This window comes from Bombus fervidus, chromosome 3 (genome assembly GCF_041682495.2).
Source record: "Bombus fervidus isolate BK054 chromosome 3, iyBomFerv1, whole genome shotgun sequence".
Taxonomy (NCBI): domain Eukaryota; kingdom Metazoa; phylum Arthropoda; class Insecta; order Hymenoptera; family Apidae; genus Bombus; species Bombus fervidus.
The window spans coordinates 15,663,845-15,688,083 of record NC_091519.1 but is presented as its reverse complement, the minus strand read 5'-3'; the positions used below and the strand labels follow the sequence as shown (position 1 = coordinate 15,688,083).

The 24,239-nt window shown below is 39.0% G+C and overlaps 1 protein-coding gene across 2 annotated transcripts in view; it reads left to right on the top strand.

The window, feature by feature from the left end:
* The window catches only part of Nmo (serine/threonine-protein kinase nemo), a 220,560-nt gene that overhangs the window by 127,306 nt on the left and 69,015 nt on the right, over positions 1 to 24,239 (top strand). For both annotated transcript variants that reach the window (XR_011799488.1, XM_072000477.1), the window contains exons 2-3: positions 16,113 to 16,242; positions 18,060 to 18,115. Coding sequence is in view for 1 of the 2 variants with exons in the window: in XM_072000477.1 (XP_071856578.1) it covers positions 16,113 to 16,242; positions 18,060 to 18,115 (186 nt within the window). In the remaining variant the exon portion in view is untranslated. The remainder of the gene's footprint in view (positions 1 to 16,112; positions 16,243 to 18,059; positions 18,116 to 24,239) is intronic.

Genomic DNA, 24,239 nt, shown 5'->3' with positions numbered 1-24,239 from the left:
TTTGAATCTATAATCGGAATTTATTATTATCGTTGAATATAAACAATTATTATCCCATTTTTATTTTTTTATTTCCTACGAAAGACGAGGAAAACAAGCACGAAAAGTATACGGCGTCTTGAGTGTTTTCTGTGTATCTGCCTATTCATACGTCAAACAGCGATCAACGCCCTTGAAAACAACCGATATGAAACTCCGTGTGCTCGTTTAAAGAGTCGAAACGAGATCTTTCAACTCGTCGCCTTTCTACTCACAAGGCGATGACAGACTCTTCAAGGCGAAAGGCCAAAAGTTTCTCGGAAGCTGAGACGGCGAACCGGCCAGTTACGTTCGCTGTAAACACTCGTGGGATTCGGCGAAACGAGGAATCCTCGTGGCACCGTCGTCGTCATCGTCGGCGATGAACAGACGTCGTTAAGGGGCGAGTAGTCTGACAGCCGAGTCTCCCGTTGCTAGTAAATCAACCTAACGAGCCGTAATCGATCGGCGCGTTCCTCCGCCGTGTAAGTTTCGACCGCGTGTCTGCGTTCAGGCAATTATAAATTATCGCCTGCTACGCATAATCGACGGTATTAATTACGCGAGCCGCGCGTGCCTGCCGTGTTCTTGATTTCTCGTCGGATTACGCTTCGCAAATTCTGAAAGGTATAGGAAGATTTTGTAAAATTGATCGCGGTTGGTGGTCCGTTCCTTTCGGGTTATTCATTAATCGTGTGTGACACGAGGCGTGTTTGCAGTTACAGTGGCTGCAAAAAGTATTTCTACACGAGTTTATTTTGCAACGAAGTATGGAAGATGCGAAAGTATGTGTAAGATTCGATAAATCAACCGCAATTGCGTCTGATTCCTTCCTTGAAGCTTCTTTGCGTTATTGATGATAGGCGTAATAATATTTTATTGTACCTTTTGACAACAGCCTTTTATAAAATCAAATACGAGTACTCAGGACGATATAGAAGCTACTAATGGTATTTCTACGCACTTTTAGTTTCCAACGAAGCGTGCTTAATGTAATTGTGCGTCTCGACCATTTAAAACTCTGCTTCTAATGACTGTCATGACCAGAGCATACCTCCAACATAGCATCAAGGGAACCGTATATAGGTTTTTCTTTTTTATTATTTAATTTGTACTTTACAATTTGTCCAGCTGGACATTTGGTAAATTTTTCTAACTTAATTGCTAAATAACATGCGCATGGCAACCCCAGCGGGACACCATCTTTGGATTTGACTATTTTATTTCTTTGGTGAGGTCAGTGGGGTGTTTTCTTTTTAGTCTTCTTTCTATGAGAATCGTATCTAGGTGTAGCAGATAAAATTGAACTTACGAAATGAAACACGTATTTCATCCGATAATATCATCTAGATATCACGTCCTATAACTATATATCGCTTGAAAAACTCTCGTCCTTCAATTATTAGATTACGTCGTTGTAATATCCATACACAGTATGGCCTGTTTAACGGTAAACGCTTGAATATCTGTAAAAATACGGTAAAATGTTTAATCGCGAACAGAAGTTGTATAGTATCGAAGGGGATATACCGTGCTATCTTTTCTTCTATTTGATCTATTTGACGTTGCGATGATTTTCAAACGTCCTATAAAATTGTAAAACGAGACACTAAAATTCTACGATAGAGATCCTCATTTTTTATTACGTATCCTTATTCGAACATTCTCACAGCCACGACGAACTTGTGTCTTGCGTACCAAGTCTTTTCCTCGTAATTCCTCCCCTTTCGCTTAATCTCGTGCGAAAACACGTCTCTTTAATTAATATTCATCTTTATTATCCCAGTACACGATCGAACTAGATCGCCGTTATCGATTAATAATTCCTGGTAGTCCCGTAATCGACGTAACGCGAGTACAAATACCGACGTTCGGTCGTTCGATCGCGAAAATACAAGATTTCGTTTTCCATCGATCGCTAATGAAAAAAAGGGAGAACGGCTTAATCTGATCGTGAATAAATTACCGGCTCGTCCTCTTACGGGACACCACCGAAGCAGGGGCAGCGTGCGCGCGAAAAACCGGATCGATTTCAGGACTTTATTACCGCGTCGTTATCGCCGCCTCTAATTGCGCTCATAATTAATCAGAGGATTTTTTTACGCGGGCTCGGTAATTAAATTGAGAGCGAGTCGTCGATCGTATCGCGGTAATAATGTCGCGGAAAATGCTTGGACGATGCGAGCTGCACAGGAGGCCGGCGTTAGCGCTTGTTTAACGAGAAAGAAAAACGACCAGATCCCTTCTTCCTTGTTTCTTGTTGTCATTAGAGTTTATAAAAGATTATCAGGCAGGTTTCGTCGAAGCTTTTGTTGCTTATTCGTGTTATTATTATTGGTTTGATCGATGTTCAAGCACCGGTTAATTTTTGTCCTTCTCGAGATTCTGCATTGGAGAAATCTTTTCATTTTGTAATATATCATTTCAATGATATATCGCTTTAGATATGCTATGCGTAGAGATAACGTACACTGTCGTTCGTAAGTATCGGAATACGTACGGCAAATGAGTAATTTATAAGGAATTTATCGGGAAATTATTAAGATGTTCGATCGTTGATTCGATCGATATGAAACAGGACGTATGGTTGATGAACCAGGTTAATTGTTCCTTCGTGCTCGTAGAATAATGATTCGTGGAGAAAGTAGATTTTTCTCGTTGCTCTGGGTGGGGGGAGGGGATGTTTAGCCAGATCTTACGAGTCAGGTTTTATTCGCGAGCAGAAAGAGCGGTTTGAAAAGTGAATTCCTCGAGAATCACCGTGACACTGCCGGATTTGTCTTTCTATTTTGTCGTAGGAAAGTTTTCCGTACGATATACTCGTCGGAAGCGCCGGAAGAAAAAGTCAATCAAATCGATATATTAAACACCATTCTGTTTGATAAACCAAGAATTTATTTCGTAGGAACGAATGTGTATATAGAAATATTAAATTGCGGACAAGATTTCACTTAACGATTGCAAATAGAAATAAAAATCACGTTTAAAAACGTTTTCCCAGTGGCTGTTCGCACGATTCTTTTTACTCTTTAATGATTCACATAGGAATTTCTCTCCTCTTTTCTTCTTACTTTTCATCCGCAGGTTTTTCTTCGGTAGCTTTGTAATTCCCGAAGAATCGTCTGCTGGCAATCAGCGTATACGTAACGTGAGTCGTATTGGATTATTTCTTTTGACTTACGCGTGTTGATGGTTGCAAGATGCGACGAGTACAGGAAATGTCTGAAAAAACCTATATCATATGGATGATTGGAGAGATCATCTGGAAATGTCTAAAAAAAGACCTATATCATCTGGAGTGACATTACGACTATAACACAGATAAATATACCCTTAAAGAAGCTTGCGCGGTATTTCTAATACTTTCTTTTTAGAACATTGGATAATTTACAAAATTCTTGTTTTTCGATCGTACGCATCTTATTACTGGTCTATCGCATCCTGTAAATGGTTCCTCTCTCGCCACTAATATGCTAATGTAAACATTTTCAAACACACTTACCCGATCCTCATCCACACAAATTATTCTCAGTCCGGCGATAGGAATTATGATCGTGAAACTTTTAAACGCGAACGCGAGAAAAGCAAGAATAAATGAAAGAGGCAAGGCGCAGGTAATAAAGTCGCAGAAAGAACTTCGATAACGTTGAAGAGGAATATTCTATTCGCGAACGCGATTACGTGGCACTGCGACGCTCTCAACCAGCCACGTTGGAAAACGGCCGAAAAAGCTGCACCGACCGCAGAACGCCGATTCTCTAAACACAGCACCACTGATTGCAAGATAACAGGTCAGCGCATCTCGTAGAACCGTTTTACCGCTTCGAAGTAGCAAGAAACGCTTAACGCAAACACGAATCCGCCAGCTTCTTGTTCCCAGGATCTAATCTTTCTGCTTCCTATCATCATCCACCAAGCAACGAGTATTACGATTTTTCTGGCGAAACCCCTCTTACGACCTGCCTTTGCGCTCATCACTCGCAACAAAAATCACGCTAGCGACCATTAATGCTTTTATCATTAATTCTTGTGTCCCTTTTTTGCTGCTACTTTTTGCTCAGTAAAGGAAATTTTGTACGATTGTTTATCACGCGTGAGTAAATTTGGAATATTAACGCCGAGTTTCAGAGTGAAAGGATCGAGTGTTTGATACGTCGTTAGTAGAGTAGAGTACTCGTCACGGTATTTAATAGCCGAGAAAGACGTCTGCCTACGGTTTTACTCTTTCAATTATTTTCATAAACTATCTGCCGTCTAAAAATAAGGCTATCCCGCGCGTTAATTGCAATTTCTGGTTCGCTATTTTAGGATTTTCGTAAAATTATCGGTGACAAATTATGTTATCGATTGATTGCTAAATTTGACCGATTTAATAGCTTGGTCCTGTGGTCGCGTCTGATTTGAGTTCGATCGGTGAGATTAGTCTGCGAATGGGATTGGCCGGACCGGTCGAAAGCCCTGCGACGGCCTCCCACCATTTCGCAGCAATGCGGAAGCCGTGCCGTCAGCCTCAAGGTCACCGGTGCACCTCAAGGTCACGAGCTTTTTGCTCGTGTGCCAATCCGTCTCGATCCTTGCCAATTTGCACACCGCGCTGCGACACATTGATCCTCCTAATTGTGTCAGTCGTTCGAATCTTTCTACTTTCCACCCTTTCTTTCGATCCTTTTTTTTTTAGAAAAATATATTTGTATTTTTCTTTTCTTTCTCCTCTTTCTTTTTTTTTTTTTTTTTAATTTCTGTGATCTTTTCGTGGCAATGAAAATTTGAAGAGGATCGATCGAGTTATGACGCTTCCAAGATTAGAAACGATATCTTCGTCATTTTCGTAAATGAGACAAGAGGCAATTAATTGTTGGGAATCGTGATATTTTCAAGGTTAGGAGGAATATTTTCGCTTCTTGGAAAGTGAAAGTGGAATTTAATATTTACACATCGAGGAAGTATATATTTCTTCGTTTTCGTTTTGCGATGAAAACGGTACCTGTTTTTATCTTTTCGATAATGAAAACGAGGAAAGTCGATCGCTGAAAAAAATATCTTTCCTGTGGATACAATATTTTTAACTGTTTGATAGCAAAATATAATCGTTCTTGACATCTAGTTAACGAGAAAACATATTTAAGCATGGAGATAATATTTTTGTTTCTTCTATAGCGAGAGAGAAATGGGTGGATTGTTCCTGATATTTGTAAAAATTGTTTCCAAATTTTTTGAATTAATTTTTTCATTTAATATGTTTGCTATTTCACCATGTGAAGTTATTTTAACATTATGAAGGTTCTTTCGCAACGGCTGGTCAGGGACCCGGTCGCGTGTAGACAGTGACTGGCATGCGTGCGAGAGATCGATAACTTTTTCCCCACCTTTCGCCATTCTTGCTGACAACACGCGCAGCTATTTCCAGGTTTCAACAATTACAGATTGCAAAAGCAAATTAAAGTTGAAAAATTAACAGGAAGCGGGTAAATACCGTTGATTATAATGCCATCCAAATAATAAACGAGCCATCGTTGATAAATTCTCAGTCTCGTTTTATGTAATATCTAAAAGTAATCAATAATCATTTTCTGACTTTAACATTCAAAAAGTAATTAATAACCGAGTAGTGTCTTATCGTCCTTAAAAATATCTTTTCTAAATTTAACTTAAAAGTACGTAGAAATTGCTGTAATTTCAATATTTACATATATATCAGTCAAATTTCCTAAATTTAACCTAAAGAGTGGTAGAAATTGCGTCAGATTACTTCTCATAAATCATTCGTTCACATAAATTCATTTTCTATTTAATATCCATCTTCTAATTTTAATATTCAAAGCGATAGATGATTAATTCTCCGTTTGGAGCTCTTCGAAAATATTTTTCATCCATCAAGTCGTCGCGAATACGAAAGTCTCGATCGACAACTCGAGGCGAATTTTCATCGTTTTCGACGAGAATCGTAACGAGTAAATAGTACGAATGTTAAACGATCCCGATCGTAGTCTCCCTCGGTTTCCAGCGTTAACAATTCATCGGTCTGCTTGAAATTTATGCGTGTCTAGATGAGAGAGAATACAATGCTCGTCCACGTGGCACAGACGATAATGTTTCCCTTCCTATTCGTCTATGGCGATAACGTACAAACCTAATGTTGAAGTTTTATCGGTAGCGACCCGAAGGGAAATGAGGTGCTCGTAGTATCCAACTTTTCGTGTTCTTCGAAAATGTTACTCTCAACGACACAGGTAGAACACGCATCCCGAATGAATGGAATCTTTCAGACCTGAATCGGTTGTCTGTTGGACCAGTTCTGACCCACGTAATCGCTTAAGATAACGTTGACTAACAATAAGAACGATTCATTGTCTCTGATCTTTGAATCGAATCTTTTGTCTCCCGTTATGTTTAATGCATTCACAGATCTTTTTTTATGGTTCTAATAGTTTTGTTAACTCGGATACGATTAACTAATACATTTCAGGGATATTAATATATTTTACAGACTTTGTTTTATGAATATATATATAGAAGCAAATATTATTTAAATAGAATAACAAGGAATTTTAACAGCGATATTAACACAATTAATATATTTGAAGGATAGATTTTTATATTTTCTCACTAATAATCTATCTTATTCTCTCGTTTATTATTTTCTCATTTAATAGTTAAATATAATTCATAGGAATTTTTATGCTTTGAAACCAAAGTAGAAATTTGGTATATAATTAAACAAATTTCCAGTTGTAGAACGTTGGAAATATCATTCGGTAAAGGATACCTCAATTTTTTATATTCCTTCGAAATTTCTAGTGGCCGTAGATACATCATAATCCAAATTCTCCACTACTGTGTGCAAATCTACTGCAACATAATTAATGAAATTCCACCGTTCGATCGTATCGTGGACTCTCTTCTATTATTAACGAAATTTGTGGAAACTCGTGATACCATGTCGCCTGTTTAAAAATTCACGAGCCACACATCCCTGCAAACTCGTTTCGTTTCCAAACGGATGAATCATTCACTAGCAACGTTATAGTGAACAAACAATACCGTCACGTTTATTCAGGGGATTATACGACAACGTCTGGATAAATAGATAAAACCGTAAGTCATCGTGCAACGAATTAATATCGTTTGTATCGTTTAATTAAACACTGATTAAGCTGTACGATCCTCGATAACGCTCGCCCTTTCACCCTTATTTTCATAGTGACACCGAATGAGGGTAATAGAGGGGATAGCAGAGGGTTGAGACCCACCAGCCCTTCTCTGTCTCGTTGTTGATTTTTCTTTGTTCGTTCGTAATTGCGCTATCGGTTTATCGGCGTAATGTTTAATTGGATGGTAATTAAATGGAACTGGACGCGATAACGTTTACGAATTATGCCTACTTCTATTTCATTTGCGGAAATTCTGTCTTTGTTACACCGTTATTTTGTTACAGGATTTCTCGCGTGTAATTGCGGCCAGCATTATCCGTTCACTCGGATATTCGGCTTAGAGTTAATTGAATCGAACCTGCCGTACTTTAATTACTTTATTTTATTGTTCGAATGCTTTTTACGTAAGTGGCGGGTTCGATTATTGTCGATCGCGTTATTTGGCTAGTTGCTAAGCGAATCGAATTGCGGTGTTTATTACTTGTCTTTATCGTTTCTTCGTTTAGGGCTTCTTCTTGGAGTATTTTTATAAGAACTGTAGACTCGTGGTTAAACACTATGATATCGAGATTTTACATTAAAATTATTAATACGAGTGACACGTGCACGATTATCGTTCGATATGATACGCGGTTTATTTGTTTGTTGCGCTTTGGGGCTGTTCCAGAAGTGTACGTTTCTAAGTGAAACGAGACTGTAGTTGTGCGTCACAAAATTTTAAGAATTCGGTTTAGAGTTATTAAATGTAAGCGATTATCGTTGAACGGAAGAAGAAGAAAAAGAGATCTTAACGTTAATAAATTTCGAGGCTGAAGCTTGTGATAAATATCGCGATGGGAAACAGTGATATCGGAAATATAACAGAAGACGATATTTAACGGGAGAAACGCGCGATATCCGTCAGTTTTCCCATTTCACCGGCTGCGTAGAAGTTGACGAGCGTAATTTCCCGGTGTGGGCAAAATCACTGGGCTTCCAAGAAAATCATCGGGCGCCGGTTCAACGTTTCAGCCGGTCGCTTCGCCAGCTAGTATAGTTGCTCGCTGAACTATTTAATGCTCGTCAGACTTTCGACGCGGCAAACTTGCGTTCAGCTCTCCTTGCTCCTTTCACCTACACAACGACGCCCAACGAGAACGACGACACGCAAAAACGAACACACAGAGACGAACGAACCGAGAGACAGCCACGGGAAAGCAAGTTTTCGCGAGCACCGCCCGGTCGAATTACTATTATTTTCCACCTGCGGAAAGACGGTGTTATAATAAAATAAATACCGAATGAAACTTTAGTCGATAATATTTCAACGTGGCATTATATTTCTACGTTTTATGTTGTTCAGTTTTTTTTTTTTTTTTTAAATAATTAACGTTGGTTGATTAACGATGACTCGCAAGAGTTGAATTACGCTATATGGGAAAGTGCAAAATTTTGAAATTTGCGTATGAACAAATTTGAAAATTTCGAAGTTTGAGAATAGAACGTCGGAGAAATTGGGTAGTTTGAAAGTCGGAGAGTTTCGAAATTCGAAAAGTCGATAGTCGGTGAGCTTAGGAATTTGAGAATTTAGAAAATCAAGGATTCGAGAGTTTCGTCGATACGAGAATTTTGAAAAACCGAAAGATCGTAGGAGTTTTCGCGAGCATTGTCGTTCTTTCTTTTTTTTTTCTCTCTCTCTCCTGTGAAAAGAAGGTGTTTCAATAAAACGAACATGGAACCAAAATTTCACTCGATGATATTTCAATATGCAGAAGCATGTCCATAATATTTTTTTCCCACGTTTCGCTTTGCTTTACTTTAGTCGATTAATGGTGATTTACATGGGTTAAATCAGGCTACATGAAAAATAAACGAATATTCTTGTGTATCGAGTAGAAAATAGGTGGAGCGTGATCGGTATTGGTATCGATTTGTTCGATATTTAGTTAAAACATTCTACGGGGAATTAATGCGGCAGTTTCCCCCGTATAAAGAAAATCGATAACAAAATAGAGGCGAAACGAGTTCCATTAGCGGCGCGGAGTTCCGTTTAATCAGCGTTTAATTAAATATTCCGCGATGATGATGTTAGAACGATGAATTTAAAATGAGAAGAAAAATATTGGATGAAATAAAATAAGGGTGGAGTATGCTGTGTTTACTATGGGGATGAGCTTTTGTAGGATATACTGTACGATTTAATTACCGATTAATTAGATACTCCACGCGATAATCAACTCGAACTCTATTTGAAAATCGATTCGAATAGCTGCGATAACAAAATACAGAGATGAAACGGTTTTGCGCTTACGACGCATCGTTCGACACACGGGGGTTGACCGACGAACATTATTAAACCCCCTTTGACGGAATTAGTGCACGATGAAATGCTTCTGTGCTATAATCATTCTACTTTAATAATATCAAAAAGGTCGCTACATATATTAGAAAAATTGGTAACAGTATGATAAGAAAGTACAGCAAGATCGTCGAACCGCTTAAGTTTTAACCCTCGAAATCGCATCTGTTATATTAGGTTGTTCGAAAAGTTTCTTTCGTTTCAAAACAGTGATAATAGATGAACAACAATTTCTGTTTTATATTATTTTATTGAATTAAGTATGATCCATTTCGTTCTATTTCTATTATTATATTCGTGTATAATTCAATAAACTAATATAAAACAAAAAACATATAAAACAAAAACGAAAGAAACTTTTCGGACAACCTAATGCATAGTAGAATAGAGGCAAATTGAAAAATACATTCTCCCTTTACCTGTTTCTTTTCAACGACGATCCAGTGAAAGGAACAACGACAAGAAATCGCCTTTCGATTGTACGACAGAAAGTAGGATAAAATCTATTCTCATTATACGCAGTAAATTTCGCACTTGTTCGCAGCTATCGTCTTATCGTTGCATTCATTTTCGATCTTAAAAGATTCATTCAAATTTCTCCACGTGATAAAGAGCTCGTTGCCTACGTACCACGAACCACCTATTCCTCCAATAAACCACTTGAAATTGTTTTTCGTTACTCTTTAAAATTCACTATACCACAATTCGAATCTTTGCGTTCACAAGAGTCTCCCCTCGTCCATCTTCCTTCTTTTCTCCTCAAATCCTTTTAACTCTGTCAAAGAAAGCAAGATTATCTTATCTATGAATTATCTTTCAATTTACGTGAGATTTACCCAGTGAAATATTCGACGTATTTTTAAAGAAAGACATTTTTTTTTTTTACTTTTCCTAATATTTTCAATGGCGACGGAAAGATTAGCAGCCGTGACGTTCACCGTGTTAGAAGACGGTCCATAACGAGACAAGAGGTTGAACTTAGAGACAGTCCATTTGCAGAATAGATTCGCGACAGCGTAAGGGGTCGAATCTCTGCAACGTGTTGTTTCCGGGCATTGTCGAGGCGGTTCGATTTAATTTCACATGCAAGCGGTCCGGAATTAAAGCGAGGCCGCGTGAACGGGATTTGATGGGATTCTACTTCGAATGGACGTGCGGCAAACAAGCGGCGCAAAAAGCGCGCGTTGTCCGCCGCAGAAACGGTAATGGCATTGTTGGTCGTTAAACGGCCGGCTAAACGATCTCTATAAATACATCGGATCTAGTTTCCAAATTTTCTATTAAATAGAACCAAGGGAATATGTTCTCGCTACGCTCGCGAATACATCCGTCAGTAGAGTTCTGTCATCTTTAACACTAGAACTACCGATAGTTAACCCGAAGCATTTTCTATCAAAACTAGTCAAAATGTCTAGTCTTTAAAAAATACGTAATAATAGAATATTCTTATATTTATTGATTTATTAATTTCTTACGGAAGGAATCCCATTTTATGTAGTACATTTTTGGTATTATTAATCCGTCTAAGACTATGATCCCTAAACGGGGGTTTGACGCATTTGTAAAATTGTAGAACCAATCGTTTTGATTAGTGTGGTGTTTCTAGCGTTAGTATCTAACGATCTAAGGATCGATCCGGAATTTTCCTGATAACCGATATCGTCATATCGAATGATACGCAGTAAAAATTAAAAAAAAAAAACGCGTGGGAAGTTGTACAAAACCCTTTTACACTTTGACAAAGCACCAGCCATTTTCACTGGTATTGGTATAAGTAGCCTTGTTACAAAATTATTTTGAATTTGAATACGTAAAAAACAAAATAAAATTCACTATATTATTCTTTTAGTTATCGTTGCCAGGGTTATTACATCATCGCGGGAAAAAATATAACGTGAATTAGGAATTTTAAAATAAAATTGTAAAACCAGTTCTAGTGTTAAAATACAATTTCTACGTACATTTCTAAGTTGCGATATGTTTGATGTTGTTGCGAGGTGAATGACGAATTTATAGAAGTATTCGATTAAGGGAATGGCGAATTAAAATTAAGGAAGGCGGAGAATTATTCGGGATAAATAGAGAAGTACACGTTGGTGATTCTCTTTATTGACTTGCACGATAGTTGCTGCGTTCTATTTGAAGATAAAAGAAGTTGTTCATGAATAGATAGAGACTGGTACGTGTGTTCCGAAGATAATGGAGCCTGTTTCGAACGCAACGGTATTGTTTGCAGAAAATCGGAATATTCGGGGCTTTATGTTAAGAAGAAGACATTTATAGAGAAAATGGTATTTTGGACTGTTTGATAATGTTTGAAGAGAAATTACGGCTTGTTGCGATCTAAAGTGTGTATTCTAAAAGTATTGCAGTAATAGTAACTGGAGTATATCTACAGTAACAATAGCGATATGAAAATAATGCAATTATAATTGTTATAATATCGTTCTAATAATTAGGACATTGTTAATGTCGAAAAATTGGAAATCACGCGTGTAATATTAAATAACGTAAGATGTATAATTCGTTTCCGTGAGTTTATTTATCGCAAGATCGTGTAAATAATCGTAAATTGTAATACGAATTTCGAAGAATAATGTTTGCAACGTTGTCGCTTCGACTGTTTCATAATTTATGAAGTATCGCAGCTAGTGCAATATTAAAAATCAAAAGTATCCAAGGATTTCCATAAAGTGTTTCTTAACAATTCAGCTTCTTGTTCATGGATCATAAAAAATAATCGCAGAAGGAATTATTCAATATTCATTCCACCACAAAAGCTCATCTTTCATTTAACCTGAAAGTCCAGGCTGAAGCCCTTGTGCAACGGCATGAATTATCAGCTCTATCTGGACGTTACGTTCTCGTTTAAAAACAGTATTTCCACGGTGAACCTCGGTTAGGAACTAGAGAATCTCGATTTAAAACTTCCTCTCAAAACAAATCCCGGGCAACCAAGCAAGCAGAAGCAAGCTCGGAAGCTTTATCGGAAGCGAAAGCCAGCCAAAGAAGAGTTGAAAAAAACGGGAAAGAGGTGGAAGAGGTCGTAACTTTTGCAGAAAATTGCGACTGCCTGGTTAAATTGCGCGTCCTTTATTCCCTTTATTTCCTCGCGACCGATTCTTTTTTTCCTCGTCTGATTTTTTTCCCTCCCCTTTTTCTCGTCGCATGTCGGAATTTATGCGCGCCACCATGCTTGATAACAATGTTGCGGTGTAATATGCGGAGGGAACGTGTCACATGGCCGAACGAACAGAACAGAGGAACACGTATGCGTGTTTGGCTCACGCGTGTGAGTTTCAAGTAACATCGATCCGATGAGAATTCAACCCGATTAAATTAACCCGCACTTGGATGTTAATTATCGTCCAAAGGAATTAACCCTTCCAGCTGGAAAGAAAGGAATAAAGGAAAGGGCAGATACTTGTTGATTCGAGAAACCAGCTTCTTATTGGTGTTGAAGAGTGCCTGGCTCCTTTGGTTGTTTAAATTCGATTAGACGATTGTCCGTGGTTTGTTGCGTGACAAGAGAAAATTTCTTCAAGAATGTTAATCCTTCGAAGTCTCATAGTTGAAGTTGTAACGGCACTCGACAGCAAAGAACGACTCTCTTTTCAACGGTTTCGTCGAATCGTAGCGTACCGCCGTTGACAGACTGTTTACGAGGAACCGACGAAACATAAGCAAGATCGTGATGAAGCGTAAGCGTCGACAGGGCTAATGAGCCATCGATATTCCATGGTTCTTTCACCAAATACTCGGAAGAAGGTGTACGTCGCTTCGATCGCGGATACCTACGGACTTATGCGTAGTAGGGATATCGAGAGATGACAAAAAGGAAAGAAAGGGATTAAGAGATCGGTCAGACTTGCAACGAAACCATTAGTTGAGTTAATAAACACGATATTAAATAAAACACCGAGTATTTCTTTGCCACTCTACACGTTTTACCATCTCAAAGTAATTGCAGTTGTAGCGAATCTTTTAACTTTGGACCTTTTGAATTTGCAAACTGTTGAATTTCTTATTTCTTCAAATTTTCAAATATTTAAACGATTTCCTAAATCTTTAAATTTACTAAGCTTCGAATTTTGATGTACCTAAGTTTCCAATGCTTCGTACTTCCAGATACTCGAATTTCCAAACCTTCGAATTCCCAAATATCCAAATTTTCAAGTCTCCAAACTTCTAACTTTCCAAGCGTTCCAATTCGTAATTTTTCGGACACCCCAATTTCCACATTTTCCAGCCTTCGATTCCTTGAACATCCCAGCTTTGAAATTGAAGCTTTGCAATTTCATTGTTACTCGACTAACTACGAAAAAATATGGTGGAAATGATGGCAGTAAAGTTGTGGGAGCTACGGTGGAGACGAACAAGCAGCCAAGCTTTTCGGTGGTTATCGCGATCGAATTTGGTGGTGTTAATTATCTTATCAGAAGGAAGACCCTTCCGTTGAAGGGGGTCCATAGCTGCGAACGGAGATTAAACTCGATTCACAGAAGCGAGTCACGAAACGAACGAAGAAAGGTACGACGATCTTCGAAAAGGGTCATCGCACTCGGCTTGCCGAGTATAACGGAAGTGAGGCCACTGATTTCGAGTAGAACGACCCTGAAGGAGTGCGTGCGACGCGCATCGCGGACTTGCCTTCGCTAATTTGCTTTTCGATGCTCGTACAAAGCCATCCGCCACCGCTTTTTACCCACCTTTCCTTCCTCTCTTATAAACCTTTTACAGGATATTTATATTATATCTTCAAACGTGGAAAAATGTTTGAAACTGTTGCATTACGTTTATCACCGATTTAATTCTCATTTTGCTTTATACATATTGGTTTATGTTGTTTTCCTTTATTCCTATAAATGTTTTTGTCACTTCTATCGCATAGGGATGTTTGAATTCGTTGGAGATAGTCGTCAGAGTTTTGAATTATTATTTAATTTTGTATCTATATTTTCTGCTAGATCAACGAATTGAATCTTTGCACAGTAGGAAAGGAGAAATTAACAATCTGCATCGTTCATTTCTATCGCCACTACTCCTTTCGTACTCTACAAACATTATCAAACTTCGAGAAACCGTACGCTATAAAACGTCGCCTTACATCATAGTAATTCAGGTATAAGAACTAAATCTTTGTATCTTTTATAATCATCAGATTCTCTGTGCATGAGTACACAAAGCATCGCGTGGGTACTCAGCGCGGTATTGTATTTTCCACAAAGAAGTTCCAAAAAGCGTTCGAAACCTGTCAACTCGCTCAAATAAACTCCAAAGTCCGACGCTGTATACGGATCCGTGAATCTACCCTAATTTTTCATCGCGTTACACGAGCATGTATTGGGCTGGCAACCAAGTGATTGCAGATTATTACCATCTAATGGCAAAATCTGCAATCGCATAGTTGTCAATCCAATATTATTAAACTTCATCTATCGCGTTCTTCTTCTTCGTTTAACCCTTACTTCTCCCCTCTACTTGCCATCCGAAAACTCAGAAAACGCACGGAAAGCGGTACGAACCGCACGACAACCGATTTTACGAACACGATCCTGTCTCTGAAAAATGTGGAAAAATCGGTTGATCGCGGCGTCGGGACGCGGATGACGTCGTCGGACAGAGTTCGACCGGCCGCGGGATGAGATTGACTGTCGAATGAAAACGAGGGATTGGAATCGTCGGTTTGCGGTGTCGTCTGACTGACAATGAAATCGAGCCACCGTAAACGAACTAATTGCAGGCACAATAATTATTCCAGGGACCAGGCCCTGTGCGGCCTCGTCGTCTGCTCGCGGATTACGAATCGATCGTGGCCGCTCTCTCTGTTATTAACCCTCCTAACCCCTGCTGCGTTCCTCCTATTCCCTGGCACTCGTGTTCGCGGATCGACGACCAACGTCGAAATTTATCGTCCCATCCGCTCTCTATCTCGATGTTGACTCTTCTGGGATTTCGATTGTTCGATACTCGATGGATGAGTTTTGATCGTGGTAGATTTTTCGGGGGGAGAGTGGTCGTATCGGCTTTTGAAATTTTTCTTAATAAGTTTGACCGTGTTTCCAACTATTTGCGGCGATAGATGATATATATTGCCGATGGAATACCTGCGAGATGGAAATATCAGCGAGTTCGATGAGCTTCGATGGCGGATAAATTTTGGGGTGAATGATCGTAGGGATCTTTGAAATTTTTGTTAACGAGTTCCACCGCGTTTTGGAGATTTCACAGCGATAGATGGAATTACGAAAATTTACAAATTGGATATGCGATCGTTTTTGTAGAAAATTATATCATCTGAATACGTTTCATTTGCAGTTGATCATAAAAAGTACTCTGCCATGTCCGGCATTTGGCGTATTTTAACCGAAATTACGAAGCGGATACGTAGAATCGATCCACGGCGATTCGATTAATAAACTAAAATTATTTAAAATCAACAAGATGATAAACCTCGTTATCGAGAATTTCATTTCAACGACTGCAGGTCCGATAAATCTACTTCCATTATATTCGTTTGTTTTATTATAAAGAAACGATAAAGCGTGTTTAATAATATCCTCTTCCACCGATTGTTGATAACGTCCATATTTTATGATTTACAGGGCGGTGACGGATCCAAGGGACGGTAGGAGAGTGGCCTTGAAGAAACTGCCGAACGTCTTTCAGAGCCTCGTGAGTAGCAAACGGGTCTTCAGGGAGCTGAAAATGCTCTGCTTCTTCAAACACGAAAACGTAAGTAATATTTATTTTATTGCTCGCCTGGCATGTCGAAAAATTGAAGCTTTTTCAGAGTTATAAAGTATAACTGTTGAACGATCATGATAATTTTTTCGCTATAACGATCGATCAAATTTTGTCGTCTCTGAAACAGCTCTTCGAAACGTTTTTATTTCTTTCTACGTTTATATACCGTTTAGAGAACAGCATGGTAGACGTTGAAAGATCGAGCAATCGCTTAAGTTATATTTCTTACTGAATCCTCTAGCGTTTTCTGCTTTCCTCCTGACAGTCGTTGGAAATTTTATTATGAAAATTTCATAAAGAATACGATTGAATTTCAAAAATAGACGAGTATTTAAATTCTATCGTTAAACGCAATGCTTCCAAATATCAAATTCTTCTGTTTTCTTCGTTTATTTTCAAGTTTCAAGTTGCTGAAAAATTGTTCGCACTTGAAACGTCGTAGCGTGTTTGATTTTCAAGTAACAAAACAGCCGCTTCTTGTCAAAATTCAAAAATATTCGACGAGGCTGAACGAAAAGTCGATAAGTAGATGTATAACCGTAAGAAACGTGTCTAACCAAAAACCAGTGGCCTTTTTCCCCTTCGGAGGTGCTGATTTTCCAGTATATTCGCTTATCTGTGCTGCGGTTAGTAGCGGTTATCTGCCGTAGAATGAAAATACAGCCGGCATTTTGTTTTACGAGCTAGATAAGCGCATTATCGTCCGGCCACTGAAGGAACGTGTCGATCTCTCGAGCACAGAGAAGCGTTTGCAAATTCCAAGAATTTTAATTCCCCAAGGAAATTCTCGTCTAATAATAACTTATGTACAGCTTGTATTTTTGAATTCAAAGGAGAACCTTCGAGTTTCGATTAAAGTGAATTTCTCGTTCTTTGATTCGTTACTTAGGAAACTTGAAACCATAGACAATTAGTCTAAAAATTTCAAAATAAAGAACAAAACATAATAGAAGAAAAATAGAGAACAGCTAGAAGAAATATAGCGTAGATACGGAAGAACAATTTCATCCTTTTTTATATCATCTTTAACGTTCTAATTTTGCGTGATAATTTTGTTCACATTCTGTACACGCATTATAGGTCAAGCTAAATATTTTCGCATAATATATTGACGAGTAAATAAAAAAGAAATTTGTGTTATTTGTATTATACGACAGACGTTGGCAGACACATGCACAGTGCTCCCTCGAACAACGCAGTTTGAGTCATACGCGGACTTCTCTTTTCTGGAGAAATTTCGACGTTCATTTCGAATTTATTTAGCGTGCTGTTACAATTTTTGTCGCCATGGCGAATACGAGAGACGAGAAAGAGCGAATGCGAATTCGTTCGTGTCAATTAAATCCTCGCACATCGTCGTTACGTAGAAGAAGTATAACGGACAGTCGAATTTGGGAAAAAGATCAAACGACCAATGCGTTCCTTCTACCTACACAGCTGTTTCTTTCTTTTCTGCTTCGATCTTTTGCGACGAGGGGGAGAAGGTTATTTCAGTTCCGCGGATTTCCATGTACGCGAACAGTCGCGTCTCCAAAGCACGCGTTGTTCAAGGGAGCAACTGTGTTCTCAAATATTAAGTTCCTTCGAGCAATCAGTAGACCGCGGATATTTATGCATGTTCGTATCTTTATAGATATAATTAACAAAAACTGTGATCTAGATACGCTAGGTAACACTGTATCGTACATTCTGTGGATTTTTGCAATTGAAAGTTTCTCATAAATATACAAAAGTCCGCAGTCTAGCAATTAAGCGCTAACATCGAACCAACCCATCCTGAATTCGCCATAATTTCTGTTTTTTAGGTCCTGTCGGCCCTGGACATCCTTCAGCCACCACATCTGGACTTCTTCCAAGAAATGTATCCTTTTCTATCTTGTCGACAGCACGATCGAAACTGGTTTGTCTTTCGGAGAAGTCCGAAAACGGTGATTCTTTTACGGCGTCCCGTGTTTCCGGGACTTTGTGCCGCCTCCCTATGCAGAGTAAGTTTCAACGTCGAGACACGCTACCCGGCATAAAGACTCCTTCGTGGAAATATCGCAAATTTTAAGAGTATCGTTCCGCTGGAAGGAAATCATACCCCGAATTACGACTTCGCTATTTTCCTTCTTCTTATTCTCCTATATCGCGAGTTCGTACATGTTATCGTACGGAAGTTTGGCAAATTTTGAATTTCGTGGGTTAGAAACAAACAGGATAATTTATTGCCAAATGTAAGAACAGGGTGATAGGAATTATGAGAAAACAACAGCGTCTGATATAATATAATATATACAGATAGGTAACTTTTAGATTCTTTTTTGAATTATCTTTTCTTTTATTACAAGCATGCGGATTTTTTAACGTTTATCTAACCATATAGAGGCACATCATCTCCTATGAATTTTGGGCAATTTTTCACTTTGTCCGTGTAGAGGAAACGTTCTTAAAACTTTATATTCGCCGTCATCGAACCTAGCCGAAACTACGCGAGAAATAAAAATGAAACCCGCAGGAAAGATTAGACAAGACAAATAAAGAAACAGAGAGAGAGAGAGAGCGAGAGAGAGAGAGCAAGTTAACCGAATCACGCGAAATAGAAGATCCATGGGATGCGTCCACTAGGATCTTCGACCACTTAACCCGTACCCCGTGGGTTTTTCAGTCGCTGCGGAAGTCAAGTGCACGCAACGTTCGTCTGAAGCGACGCGACGCGGAAACTTTTAATCGAGGCAGTTCCGTGGCAGCTAGCAATTAAAGCGTAGAAGAAAAAATACCGTGATGGAGAAGCGATTCGACCAGCGACCCTTGTCGATCCTGACCGGTCGACCACGTGGAAATGTTTCATGCGAACGATCGTCGTTCGGCGGAACGACCTCTTCCGTTCATTTTTATCTTCCTCTAACCTTTTCCTTATCAAAGAGAAAATCTGTCGCTGGTTGGGTTTTTGTTTCCTCGCAGGAAGAGACTAAGACAGCGATCGTAACGACAAAGAGAAAATATAGCGAGGACAATTTTTTAGAAAAGGTCCATTTTTCGACTTTGTTTCGATGCGTCGGAATACACCCGATGCTCGAGGTATTTTTGTTCGAACGACAAAAGCTCAATAATTTGAATTCACGCGTGAAATTCCACTTGAATATCGCTGATAAATTATTTTCGGATTTTCTTTCTTTTGGAGTTTTATTCTTATCTTAGGAATTTTGCAGGAATTTTCGTAAGATTTGGATAGGGTCTGTCGGAGTGTCGAAAAACGGGAGGACTCAGACGGATTTCACCTTGAAATTAAGCTTCTTCCCCGGCGTGGAACGTGACGGAACACGCCATCGTTCCGCCACGGCGTTATTGATCTTCCGGCGTTCGTAACGCGAGAACCGAGCCTCGAGATTTATTGGGTTACCTCCTCGTCTACACGTGTCCGTCCCACCTCTGCGCACGGACGCAACTTTCAACTTAATTTCGTTTTCAAGAAGGACACCTTCCTACGCTATCGCCTCCAGCTGGAAACTGGCTGGTTTCCTACGTGAATCGATCGTCTCTCGTTTTGTCTAGTAGATTTTAACAAAAAGGAACAGCAATATTTAAATCTTCCTCTTCGATCGAAACTTCTATTTCTTTTGAAATTCAAATTAAACAATCTCATTGTTGAAATTGCCTGTGTTAAGGTACAAATTGTATATTTGAAATTAGAAGACACGTTGAAAATTGTTAAACGTTATACACACAGGATATGTAACACGACTTGAAAATATTTATTAGAAAAAGGCTTTTTTCCCGTTGAAACGAGAAACTGGGTACACGTGTTCGTTTTAAAGATTCTCGATTGTCAAGACAAATTTTTGTCGACTCATGAAAGATTCAAGGACCTTTTTTCCCCAAGGTATATTTTATCAGAACTCTACTCAATATGTAACGTATCTGTCTCGATGATTGATGGAAAATGGATTAATCCAGGACTCGGCTTTCCAAGGATACGGAGGAAAGGCAGGAGAATAAGCGAAACGCGCGTGTAACGAGACACTTTACTGCGAGAAGTGAAGTAAGCAAGAGAAAACAAAGTACGACGTATGGTCGTTGATAGTGACGTCTATATGTATCGAGCGTGCATAATATTACAGCAATGTATATGCATATGCCGTTATATAATAGCGAAAGATCACAATAATTCATCGATCCAATTATAATTGAACTGACCAACGACATAGTACTGTATTTCGAGTTGGTGAAAATACGAAGTTTGCGTAGCGTTTGGAAGCGAAACTTCTTTGAAATATCACGGACTAATAGCAACGTGTCGCCACGTTCGTGACCTCCGCGGTTTCGCAATGATCTCGTAACGAAAAGTGACGCGCACAGAGCCGAGAACAAACGATGCCTCCACGTAACCAGCGAGAGCAATCTGCACGTAACCGGCCGGCCGCTTACGTAACACCATTGGCCCGTCGGAGCTCTAGAGGAAGTCTTTTCCTCTCTATGATACTCCTCCGGAAGGGATTTGAAAAGGACGTGCCCGAGATTCGCGTTTCACGCAATCTCAGAAAATTCACCTCGATCGAGACATGCGTTCCAAGATTATTATAAAAATAAGAGAGAGATTCTCGTTATTCTGAAATCTCTGCAAAATGCGTAAGATCTGCCTTTTAGAAATGGACATCGTCGCGAAGATTCTGAGATTTTGTACGAACTGTCCAAGTACAATTCGATTTCAATTAAAGTTTCGAGAATTCGTAAGACGAACGTCTTACTGCTTCTTGCTACTTTGATTGCACCAAGGCAAGTCAAACATGGCAGATGTTACTTCACGTAGAACTACGAGTAGAAGGTGTACAGTTGTTCTTAGAGAGTTTGTCCGCGATATATGTACGAGATCGCCAAAACGTACGTCTGATTTCTTATTACGCGAACTGGAGCGAGTCAGCGTGAAACGCGTGAGATTTCACTTTCCGCGAAACTCGGTGACTCGTCGATCGTAATCGGAATCAGGCACCATTCAAAGCCGCCGAACGATCGATCGATCGATCAACGCGAGAGCGATAGTCGATGGCCCCTTAAGCGAACGAGATCGCACGAACCAGCTACGAGAGTTAATCTCGATGAAGGCAGCTCGATAAATCAGTTCTTTTCACCTCTTTCTCTCTTTTCCTCCTTCTACCTCTTCATGCCGTTGCTCTATTTACCTCTTTATTACTTTTTTTTTTTTTTTATATATATAAATACGGATCACCGGTGCTTCTCGTTATTACTTTTTTCCAGAAGACAACTCCTTAAAACCTTTCTCCTCTTTTCGTCAACTTCTTTGGCCTAACCCTTCCTCGTTTATTGTTCCAAGTTGCAATCCAGACAGATATCCGGCGTGACAGCATAAATCATCGTTACCGAGGACGTTGGTCGCAAGAATCGTCTTCTTCGTTTCTCTTTTATTTTTCTATCGATATCTTTTTGTTTCTCTGTGTTTCGATGGCAGCTCGTAAGGAGAACGCGCATTGCTCGCGCTTCTCTTCCCCCAAGAAAGCAACAGGATATTTTGGCATCTCTAATTTGCATTCTATATATTTCAATTTCTTTAAACAAAATATTCATTGGATCACGCGATTTCTACAAGCGTATGCGGAATTATACGGCGGAAGAATTATGTGTATTCAATTAGATCTATAACTTACGGATATCGTGACAGAGATGTCTATAGAAATTTTATGAATTAAACATAATCTATTATAATATGAGTCGCATTATGTTCGTAAGATTAGTTGCTAGACACATATCGTCAGAATGTGTTATTACATATGCATCTAAAAGGATCGAAAATTTGACACGGGTCGTTAAGGGACCCTCGATCGGTCGTCTCGTCACTCGCCGTCTTCTCGGCGATTATGTCGCGTACACGAGCCACATTCAACGGTGTATGCACCGCTGCGAAGCTGATGAGACAAGACACGATGGCACGATTTACTGCCACCAAGCGCGGTGAATTCCCGCCTCGACACGGACCACCTGTTTCACGCTGCCCGCGCCCGATCGATTCGCCCGCGGATTACGTTTTTATCGATTCTTCCTTTCTCGCTTGCTCGTTACGCACCTCCAATTTTATCAGGGTTTGTCGAGACGTATATATATGTTACGAAAAGTTGGCACGTGGAATTTATCGGTATCGAAGATTTTGAAAAACGTTGGAACTGTGTCGGAGAAGAACGAAGAGCGATATGGTTGTTCCAAAGTCGAAGGATTTCGTCAGTTTTTAGCTGTTTCTCGTTGCCATCTTATTTGCTTTTTTTAAATCGGATACATACGTTTCCTAGCCGAGTTTGCTTGTACAAGAAATTCGTCCGCACTTGTTTAAAAACACGTCAGGGAATTGACGCGTTTGATCAACGGTGTACGCGTGCGTGTCCTATTTTTCTTTCAATTAGTTTGTTCTATCGTCCTCTGCAAGCGAATTAATTTACTTGTCTCGTCCCTCTAGAAGTATCCGTCCCTTATTTTATATAAGGAATTTTATAATTGTGGATCTTAATCGCCGAAATAAATGTATAAGAACACTCGCATTACGCGTAAAAATGATAATAAAATAGTATCATATTTATTTAATATGTGATTGTCGAGATATTCGTAGATACACATTGCACGTGTCTCAGCACTCTTCTTGCCTCACCATCTTGGTTCTTCTGTTTTACGAGACGCTGCACACGCACGTACTCTCATACTCGTATATGTATAACACATATGTAATATATATAAATAATTATAAAAATAAAATAATAATAAAATAGAAAAATATAAATAAATTCGCGAGTAATAACTTATACAAGTTAAGTAAAGAGACGCAAGAATATACAGAATGCACGTAACTGAAGCACGCGAAATTGTAGAAAATATCCAAAGTACGATACTATTTGTAACGTTCGGCACGTAAAACAAATTTCTGCTTAGATTGCTTTTTCTCTTTTATTTACTCGTATTTGCAGAAGTATGAATTTAAACGAGTATCCGCAATCTATATATAAATTGGTAAACATTCTCTCGATCGATCAAATGTTTACGACGAGCGGAGGACATAAACATCGTTAAATCGGTTGCAGAGGCTGCTAGCGTGAAATCACTGATTCATATTTGTCTTTCTCAAGCGACAGTCTTCCCCTCTATGTATTCATCCAATCAAGCCCGCCCTTAATCAGAAATTAGGCGGCGTCTTCGTGGAGCTGCTTCCCTGGTGAGACACGCTATCGAATTTTCGATTTATGCAGATGAGATCGAACCCGTTCCAGGCCGCAATAAGGCGATCTGGGCCACGGTTCGCCGGTTATCGAGCCATCAAAATCGTTTCTCTAATTTACTATTCGCGATGCGCAATCATTTTGACATTTTCGTGTCATAGTACACAACCACTGCATATACAATTATTATAATTTTCACGCTAGAAGTAGCAGAGTTTCTTTTTCTTATAACGCAGAGACAATCGACGTAGAATTTTAAATAGTTTCCTATTTATTTTAAACAGAGTAGAAGGAAACTTTCACCTCTCTCCAAAAGTAAACGAATCTGCAAATAATTCTACTTTTCTTCTTTGTGAAAATAAGTTTTGCTGATCGTTTCAATGTTTCAATATCTTTTTACAATGTCTGATAACACGCGAACAATATCTGAGAATATATGAACATTCCGAGTTCCTTGAAAACTTATTCAAACGATGATGAACTCGCTTCAAACAGTGGAAATTACATGTATCGGTGAAGAGAATCATCTGTTGCTATTAGACAGGTAGTTGTCGAGCGTCGCTAAAGAAATTGCTCCTTTTTTGTATTTTTTTTTTTTTTTTTTTTTTTTTTATAGATGGTATACGAATATGTTGAAACATTTTGTCCAGTGGACTCGGTAAATTCGAAGTTTCAAATTTAAATTCAAATTTTTTAATTTAAATTCAAATTCAAATTCAAATTCTCATTATTAGGAGTTATTACTAGATATTGAAAATAGATCGGCGGTACAAATCGAAGCTACGAAAGAAC